Here is a 10714-nt window from a genome sequence, read left to right on the forward strand (position 1 = left end):
AAGTCCTCCCTTGTCCCGGCTGCCTTCCAGTTACATCTTTATGTCTTTGCTCCCATTTATAACAAAAACTACCTCCAAAGAGTTTTCTGTTCTTATGTTCTCCAATTCCCCCTTCTCTTCTTCCCTTTTAAACTCTCTTGAATAACCTGTATGCCCCATGGCTCCGTCGAGATGTCATGATGACTTTCACATTGTCAAACCCACTTGTCAACTCCAGTTCTCACATCATTTGGCCTCTCAGCAGCATTTGACAATTGATCATTCCCTTCTTAATATACTTTATTCACTTGACTTTCAGAAAGCCACATAATTTTGGTTTTCCTGCTACCCCACCAGCCACACCTGCTAAATCATGTCTGCTAGTTCTCCTCATCTCTCAGCTTTAGTTTCGGAGTTCCCCAAGGGCTCAATCTACTGACTTATTATTATCTTCTGTGTTTCTATTTATTTCCTTGACCATCTAATTCAGTTTCATGGATTGATCTAATCTCACACCTGAATTCTAGCCTTGAATATTCCACTGTCTACTTGGCATCTCCTCTTACATGTCTAATAAACATCTAAAACTTGCCATGCCCAAATTTAAAGTCCAAATTTCATCCAATCCTGCTTAACCTTCAGTCTTCCCCATCTCAGTTAACAGCAATTTCATATTTATAGTGGCTCAGGCCATGATCCTTGGCAATCAGCCTTGAATACTTTTTTTTTTTCATGCCCCACACAATCCACTGGAAAACATGTTGACCCTGCTTTCTAAACATCCCCTTTTCATACCACTTCCACTGCCACCACCTACCTAAAGACACTATCATTTCTCACCTGGATCCTTGAATAATCTTACTTAAGACTTAAGTTCATTCATGTAATTCATGTGCTCAAAACACAGTAGTATCTTCTTATTTCACTCTAAGAGCCAAAATCCTCCTTAAATTCGTACAAAGGGAGCTTCTTCTCTGAACTCGTTTTCCAACACTATTTCCCTCCCTCCCTTTGTTTCCACCACCACTGCCCTCTCACAGTCCCCAGTACACGCCAAGGACTCTGCTTTTTCTGCTTGAAACTGTCCATCCCCAGATACCTTCATGGCTGCCTCTTTCAACTCCTAATCATCCCTCGTGTTATCTTCCTTAAAAAGTCTACCCTAAGGACTCTACGTGAAATTTTAACCCCCTAATTCCAATTTCCCTTAATCTATTATGTTGTGAGGTGGTCAAAGCTTTACATTACTTTCTTTAAGAACATCCCAATTTCTCCAGCACCATTTGTTGAAAAGACAATTATTTCACCAAGGATTGCAGTGCCATTTTTGTCATAAATCAGGTGAATGTGTATTTGTGGATCAGTTTTTGAACTATCTCCTCTTCATTGGTCTATTGCCTTTCCTTGTATGAAGATCAGTGTCTTAATTACTGTAGCTTTACAGTAAGTCAATATTATGTGCTGTAATCTTCTGTACATTTTCTTCTTCAACATTGACGTTGCTAATATAGATTCTTTACATTTACATATAAACTTTAGATTCAATTTATCAGTTACCATTTTTTAAAAATTTGAGAGAATTGACATTTTAACAACTAATCTTTAAACATGCTGACTCTATTTATTTAAGTGTTTATTGAATTCTCTGAGACATGTGGTTTGGTTGTTTGTTTTTAGATCCCAGTGTAGAGGTCCTATATGGTATTTTTAGATTTATGCCTAGATATTTGGTATTTGTAATGTCACTATAAATAGTATTTATTTAAATTTTATTTTCTTTTGTTTGCTGCTAGTATGTAGAAATATTTTTCTATATTGACCTTGTATCTATCTAGTGACCTTGCTAAATTCACTCATTAATTCAAATGGTTTTTAGATTATTTTATATTTCCTATATACATAACTATGCCATATGTGAATAAAGTCATTTTATATATTGTTTCTTTATGTTAATTCCAGTTATGTCTTTTTCTTCTACTTGTGTAGACAATGTTGAATAGAAATAGTTACAAGAGAAATGTTTGTCTTCTCTTTGACTTCAGAAGAAAGTGTTCAACATATGAAGCATTTCACTGTTAAATATGATATTAGCTATATGTATTTATGTAGATATTCTTCATCAGATTAAGAGCCTACCAGATTTTTGGTTTGTTTAATAGTGTTTATTATGTCTCCAGTTGAATTTTGTAAAACATTTGTTTATTAATATGATCATATGATTTTCTTTTTGTTCTGTTAATGTAGTGAGTTCCACTGAGCGATTTTATATGATAGAAAAAACCTTGTATTGCGAGAATTAGCTCCACTTGGTCATGAGGTTCATTTGTGGTCTATAGAATATTTAAACTTATCTTTCTGCCCCCCACTGCCTCAAAACTTTGAGAGGCTGTGTGTTAGTGGCAGGCCCCCTCCATCTTGCAGCAGGATTTGTAGAAGGCCTTTTTGTCTTAAGTGCTGTGACACTCTAGAAGATTTCATTCTGCCTTTTGAAAACTAAATTCACTCCCACCCCCAGCTTTCCAGGCTGCCCAAGAACTTAGCAAATATCTCATGAGAAAAACATCCAGGCATTTAGGGCTTCTGTACCCTCCAATCTGTCACACCAGCCCCATGCAATTGGTAAAACTCATTGGTTTCTATTGCCCTTGGTAGAGACACCCTGACTTGCTGAGCCTAATTCTTAGTACTCACCCAGATTTGACAAATGAATGCCTCCAGGAAAGGGAAAGAATAGGTGATTGCCAATTTCCCTAGGAAGGACTTTTCTCTCTCTGGAACATTCATTCATCTAGTTCTTGTTTCCATACATCTTCAATGTCTTTAAAAACTTGATTTTTGTTACCATAGGAATGCTGACTTAACAATATCCCATCTGGAAGAATTACTTCATTTTTATTTTCATAGCACTTATTGCATTTTAACATTCTATACAATTTACTTATTAATTATGTTTATTGTGTGTGTATCTCTCTCCTCTCCCACCCTGCTAGAATGTAAGCTACACAGGGATAGGGGTTTTTGCCTGTTTTGTTCACTGTTAAGTACCAAGCATCGATAATTTTTCCAACAAATCATAGGTCTCAAATAAATATATATGTTTAATAAGTTAAGTAAAAAATAAGCAATGTTTATTAACTACTTAATTATAATTGAATAATATGTGCATGCACATTTATAAAACATATTTTATAGAGTTTTAATGCATAGAAAGCAATTAGCAACATATCTAGTGTGTAGTAACTACTTAATAAACATAAATCAGATGAAAAGGCAAGATAGGAATTATTGGGAGAAAACAGCAGGAATCTGTCTCATTAAGGTACAATAATGAGAGTTAGGGAATGGAATAAAAGAGCTTGGTTGCTAAAAGTTTATCGTTAGAATGGAAAGCATAATACATTTGTAAAATCCTGGCATTTGTAATAAAATAATTAGGCTAGAAATGTATGAATCTTTGAATCACATGATATTTTTCTTTTCTCCCAGTTGCTTAAAGGGATATGTCAACAATAGCCTATCCTTCTTTGACCTGAGTGAGCTTGGTATGGGAAAATCTGGTTATTGCAGGTACTTATAATAGTTATCTTTCCTGCTTGCTTTCACCATTCCATGTACTCCCCCCTGCATGTTAATGAGCACATTTAAACTGTTATTTTGGCATTTTGGCAAATCAAGAAAATTCGGGCCTCCACTCTTTGATCTCTGTCATTCTCTTTGTTTTTGTGGATTTCAGGTACAGAGACTACAGAGGCCCCCCTTGGAGTTCCAAACCCTATGAGTTTACTTTACAATACTGGCATATCCTTGCTGCTAGATTGGCCTTCATTATTGTGTTTGAGGTTAGTCACAAGCTGAGATGAAAATTACTATAGATAAATGCTTCTCTAAATGATTTATCAGTTGCCTCTTTGAAATCAGTTCCTCACAGACTTCCATAAAAACACTTAAGTAGGTCCCGTAAAAGGCTTTAATACAATGAAAGCATTATTACAAGTACAGAAAAGCAAGAGCTGAATAATGTAAGAGTGTACATTAATTTAAATACCAGGAAATCAGCGTTAAAAAAAAAAAGCTACTGCACAGTTGAGCTGAAAACTTTTGAGCCTCCTACTTTTGAGCCTTTTAGTAACCAAGTTTAAAAAGGAAAGGATGATTTTCATCATCTGATAAAAGAATCCATATCGATTCATTGGGATGGAAAAAACCTGATTTTCTGGACAATCAATTCCAGTTACAGTTGATCACTTATATATTTGTATAAGGAACACTGGATGGTTCAATAAATTGTGCTTGAGAACATTTTATTTAAAAATTCAGAGACTTTGATTATCAGATCCATACAATAATATCTGATTGTAATCCTGTGAAGAAATTTGGCAGAAGCTATTGTATTATTGCCTTGTTTAGCATATAATTATTTCAATACAGCGAATAATTTAGCACTGGGATACACTGAGTATCTACTCTCTGAGGTACCACTAAGGTCAATAAAAAGACTTTAAATGAATCTGTTTTATATGGCCACACCAATTTATTTAGAGAAAAGGTAGCCATGTCTAAGACTGTTGGAACAAATATTTTTAAAGGTAATATACCTCTCAACTATCTCCAAAAAGTACTTCAAATTTTGTAGTGAAATATCCTTCATCTTTAAGATGAAATGCTTACCCCTAAGGGTATCATCCAGGACTGAAATTCTGTTATTTAATGACTTTGGCCTATATACATGTCTCCTGATGAAATGAGAGTGTCTAATATAAGAGTTAAGGCATATTTCCAACCCAGTGATTAAAAAAACTTCTATTGTGTTTTTATTTACACTTCTCCCCCTATCTTATTTTGGAGCTCAAATGAACAAAGTTAATAGAATGCAGGGATTCAAAGCAAACTGTCATCATTGATCCATGTAATTTCCTCACTATTTTTTTCTTCTTCTTTCACCATTGCTAATTCCATTACCCACCCATTCCAAAAACATCCACTCCCTGTTCATCTGTATAAATTCTTCCACGTATTTACTTGCATATGTTTGTTTACAAAAAAAAATACATAGTGTTAATTTGAGTGTTCTTTTTCAAAATTACTTCAATGGTATTGTTTCATGAAACTTATTTTGTGCCTTACCCATTTTACTGTTTTTAGATATATAGAGAGCTAGCTATGAGATTGATCCACATTTAGAACATTTTTTCTGTCTTCTGTATGATATTTCATCAAACGTATTAATCCTTTGTCAGGTGGATAGTTTGGAAATATTTTCCCCATTCTATCAGTTGTCTATTCATTCTGTAGATTTTTTTTATTTGCCATGCAGAAACTTTTTAGCTTGATGTGATCCCATTTGTGTATTTTTGTTTTTATTGCCCATGCTTTTGAGGTCTTACCCCAAAAAAATCTCTGCCCAGGTCTATGTCCTAAAGCATTACCCCAGTGTTTTTCTTCTAGTGGTTTCATAGTTTCAGGACTTAACACTAGTCTTTAATCCATTTTGATTTTATTTTTGAATTTGGTAAGAGATAGGGATCTAGTTTCATTCTCGTGCACATAGATATCCAATTTTCCCTCCACCATTTATTGAAGACACTATCTTTAATTGTATTAAATATTTTCCCCTTAGAGTGCCATTTAGGATGAGTTGAATAAACTTTTTAATTATAAAATAATTCTGCATTAAGTTCTAATAGTCAGTGTTATTAAAATTATACTAACTTGGCCAGGTGTGGTGGCTCACGCCTGTAATCCCAGAACTTTGGGAGGCCCAGGCAGGCGGATCACCTGAGGTCAGGAGTTCGAGAGCAGCCTGACCAACATGGAGAAACCCCATCTCTACTAAAAATACAAAATTAGCCAGGTGCAGTGGCGCATGCCTGTAATCCCAGCTACTCAGGAGGTTGAGGCAGGAGAATCACTTGAACCCAGGAGGCGGAGGTTGTGGTGAGCCGAGATCACGCCATTGCAATGTAGCCTGGGCAACAAGAGTGAAAGTCCCTCAAAAAAAAAAAAAAAGCTATACTAAATTATTTTTTGCTCAGGGACTTGAAGCATATCCCTACTAATTTAATTATAGCAAATGTTTTGAATTTTATTCCTATACCCTTGAGGCACATTCCTGGATATTTCTGTGAATATCAAATATTTTATCAAGAAAGAAACTTCTGATTATTTGCTTTTATATGGAAAAATATGACCTGCCTTACTATAATCTACTCTGCAGTACAGTCTCTTGGGACACATATAATAAGCCCAGTTAAAGTACCTTGAATTCTTCATAGACTATTATCTACTAAGAATCCATTAGGAATGTATTATTTTCCACAGGTTATGCTAACTCTATTAGCATCATGTTTTTTCCTTTCTGAGAAATTGAAAGATCTACTTACTCTTCTTCATAGGAAAAACAGGATGCATTTATAATAACAGGAGGTAATATTTAAGCAGGGCTCACACTATGACAAGCAATCCTTGAGCCATACACACACATACACACACATATATATATACACACACACGTATATGTATATTGTGTATGTGTATATGTGTGTGTATGTGTGTATATATTCATTTAATACTTATGCCAACCTTTAAGAGGTACTACAATTATCACCATTTTAGGGATATGACACAGAATATAGGTGATTTGCCTGAGGTTAAACAGCTAATAAGCATAGGATTCAGATTCAAGCAGCCTCATTCAACATGTATACTTCTAACCACAGACATACTGCCTTTGAGTTTTATTCCTGCTCTTTTTTTTAATGCATTACTTTTGTCAGTTCCTTTTTCAAAATATCAGCCAGGCGCAGTGGCTCCCACCTATAATCCCAGCACTTTGGGAGGCCAAGGTGGGAGGATAACTCGAGCCCAGGAGCTCGAGGCCAGTCTAGGCAACATGTGAGACCTCCTATCTACAAAAATTTTTTAAAAAATTATCCAGGTGTAGTGGCAGGCAACTGTTCTCCCAGCTACTTGGGAGTCTGAGGCAGGAGGATTGCTTAAGCCCAGGAGATGGAGGCTGCAGTCAGCTGTATATATGCCACTGCACTCCAACCTGGGCAAAAGAATGAAATGCTGTCTCAAAGAAGTAATAATAAAATAAAAGTAATATGTTTTTTATCATAGAATAATTATGTAATAAAGGTAAAATATTTAAAGCAGCTATGATGATATATGAACTTAATAGACATGAAAAATACATTTTTTGAGTTTGAGTCTAATGCTAGCCTAACAGGCAGACTGCATTCTATGTGGTTTACATGATATGTGTTATGATCTATTGGACATGGGTTCTCCCTGGATATGATCTTTCTCATCTGTGTGTAACAGTTCATGTCATAATAATATTTCATAATATGTAAAGATTTTATAGGAGTGAATTTAAGATTTACTCGGTGCTTATAAAGTGCTATCAACATGTTGTAGCAAAAAGAGGAAGTAATTCTTTGTTTTGTCCTAATACTTAAGGAAGAAAGCAACAGTAGTGTTTTCAATATAATTTTCGAAAATATTAATATTCTAGATGGTACATACTAAGTTCTGATGCTTGATTCAAGGCAAATACAACATTGTTCATTGTTGTACTGTTTTATAATTAGCATTTCAGAATCTTTGAAAACTGTACTTTTCACATTTAAATTTGCAGCACCTCGTTTTTGGGATTAAGTCATTCATCGCATACCTGATTCCAGATGTACCAAAGGGTCTACATGACCGAATACGACGAGAGAAGTACTTAGTTCAAGAAATGATGTATGAGGCTGAACTGGAACATTTGCAACAACAACGGAGAAAAAGTGGTCAGCCTGTTCACCATGAATGGCCTTAGTTGACACCTGTTACCCAGTAGGGCTGATAACATTAATGGGAAGAAATGATGGCAACTGTGAATGCTAGGTGAAATCTAGGAGGAAGGCATACTTGGCAATCCACATGTATAATATGCTACTTGGAAATGTATCACAGCCATCTCTGGGATTTGAAATATCCAGGCTTGTAGGGAAGAAAACAATGACTTGACGACCTTACAGAGGGTTAGATTGACATTGCAGGAAGCCAGGATGTAATTCTCAGAACGAGTCTCAGGGAGATGTATGCGTGGAGACCTCTGCCTTCCATCAACTGCAGTGTAATGGGAAAGAGGGTGGTGAGGTTTTGAAAGACAGATTTCCATGTAAATGTTCACAAGCCAGACATGGCTTAAAATATCATGCAGTCTTCACTCACATACTAATTTGACTTTGGAAATTATGGTTGAGTTCAGATACTTACAAGAAATGACTTAAACAAATTCTTGCCTTGGCTACCAGAACTCTACACCCCTTCAGTTTACAGGTTGGTAGGAATTGCCCTTGTCTCTTGCTGAGATTATGGATTTGTGCCACAGGGGATTTATGCTGCTTTACATTGACTATGCAGTTGAAGAGTTGCACATCACCTTTAGTAGTCAAACCAAAAATCTAAGATTCCAAAAAGAACAGCATTCATTGAAATAATATTCCATTGCATTGGCTACTTCAAGTCTCTTTTATCCCTGGCAGAGCCAGTTGCACTGCAATTTTTTGTACTAAATGCCAATAAAGCCACATACTTATAAACTATGAATGGCTGTTCTTACATAGTTTAGAACACAATTAATCCATACTTTATTGTGGAAGGCTGTTTTATAGTATATTTAATTTTTTCTCTATGATTTATTACAACTCTCATGGAATATTAACTTGAAATGCTGTAAATACGTTGGTTTTCCTTGTCCCTTTGCACCTTGACAGTACGTAGTATACATTGTGGTTTATGCAGCTCTGACATCAGTTTTTGCTATTGTAATATGTTTATTCGGGAAAACTGAGGCCAGATGCTCTGCAACACTTATGCTTTTTCAACAATGTGCACTGTTACTCATGAGCTAATGAAAATAATGCATGAATATAAATCTATATTATTTGCTAAAAAAAGAAAAAACATTTGTGTTTTAGTTTCTCTTTTCATCACTGAAGGGAGTTTTATGTTATTTCTTTGATAGTTTTGATTTGGTTTATTTTTAACAACTCTCTAGAAACAAAGTCAAATTAATCACAAAAGACATAATTTTGCTTTGTTGTAGAATTTCTATTTCAACGTCAACTCTGTATCTATGAGTATGTCTGTTCCACAGACAGATGAGGCAGGAGTGATGGGGCACTCAAGAAAGTTCAGAGGAGGCATAAGCTATGGAGGTTGGAAAGGAAGAAAAAGAAGAGCTGAAGTAAATGTATAGTAGAAATAAGATGTTTCTTTGCAAAACAAGGAAATCACACATATGCACACATACATATTTATGGTTACTATGATTGTTATTATTTGTCCAATCAAGCAAAGCACCATTATTTCTAACATATAAAAGACCAGATCAAACACAATGGAAATAAAGCTACTACGTATATATGCTAGTATTTCTCTAGTGAGATTATGTTTCTCTTACTAGGAAACTTTTTTCTAAATATTAACACTGAAAATGTTTTAGCTTTTCCTTCTTTCTCTCCAGAAGAAAAGCGGATGGATGATAGCTGTTTCATTGTTTGTTTTTGTCAAGCATATTCACTTTCCTCCTTGTTCTCTGATTCTGAGCAAAGGAAAGGGCCTCAGACTCTGAACTTCCCTCACGTGCCCTTGTTATGTGAGACTCTTCCATTCAGATTGCAAAGAGGTTCTCATGCTCCCCCCTCCCTATTTGTAGCAATCGTAGCAACTAATTCCACTAAGTACAAGGGAGTTTTTTTTACACTTCTCCATTTTTATAGCATCTGCATTTCTTTTTCTTTGTTAGGTACATATATACACCTGCCTGAGTATAAATACTCTCTCTACCTAATAATAACATCAACCAACATCTTTTCCAAATCAGGGCCACAGAACAGCAACATTTGTCTGACAGTAGTATAAAGAATAATGATAGCTCTATGCTTAAGAAGTATTTCCTTTCCGTGTTTTTATATAGTCCCGTTAGGGTTTAAAACCATATTGATCAACTAGAAAGAAAAATATGAAAAGAGAAAAATATTTTAATTTAAAAATTGCAATACACTGATTTATAAAATGCCTTCTCTGATACTTTTGAAACAGATGTGAAAAACGGAAAAAGAAAACATTGTCTGAAATGTTTATTTTGCAAAACAGTGCAATAGAATCTAGTTATGCCTTCATCATTGTTGACAGTAAATACTGACAGCCCCTTGCAGTGTGTTAGTTTTAGATCACTGTTTTAGTTGAGAGAAATGTTTTATATCATGGTTTTTATATGAATACAAATTACTTCTCAAAGATTTATAGCACACACTATTCTCAGGAATTCTGTATTACATGAATGCTGCTTATATATTTTCATATTCTAACTTGTCTTTTCAAGCAAATAACTAATATATATGTGCATGCAGTCTGCCTTGACAAGTTGTTCCAAGCTGAAGAGCTTTCACTGTACAATGTGTGGAAAATCACTGTAGATCATGGCTGAAATAGTTTGTAATTGTCTGAGTCTGTGCACGTACTTTTAGATAAAATGCTGCTGAGTGACTGCATGATGAGATACAACTTCTGAATGCTGCACATTCTTCCAAAATGATTCCTAGTACAATCTACTGTATGATGGAATGAATAGAAAACTTTTTCACTCAATAAATTATTATTTGATATGGTATTTTCCCTATAATTTGCATGTTAAGTTTAATTCTGCTTGCTTTTTAAATATTAAATTGAAATTTGTTTT

The 10714-nt window shown here is 34.9% G+C and overlaps 1 protein-coding gene across 1 annotated transcript in view; it reads left to right on the top strand.

Moving 5' to 3' along the window:
- The window catches only part of ANO3 (anoctamin 3), a 320853-nt gene extending 310139 nt beyond the window's left edge, over nt 1-10714 (top strand). Inside the window, exons 25-27 of the mRNA XM_030829525.1 lie at nt 3466-3546; nt 3713-3818; nt 7619-10714. Coding sequence (XP_030685385.1) covers nt 3466-3546; nt 3713-3818; nt 7619-7801 — 370 coding nt within the window. The 3' untranslated portion in view covers nt 7802-10714. The remainder of the gene's footprint in view (nt 1-3465; nt 3547-3712; nt 3819-7618) is intronic.

Source organism: Nomascus leucogenys, chromosome 15 (assembly GCF_006542625.1).
Source record: "Nomascus leucogenys isolate Asia chromosome 15, Asia_NLE_v1, whole genome shotgun sequence".
Classification (NCBI taxonomy): domain Eukaryota; kingdom Metazoa; phylum Chordata; class Mammalia; order Primates; family Hylobatidae; genus Nomascus; species Nomascus leucogenys.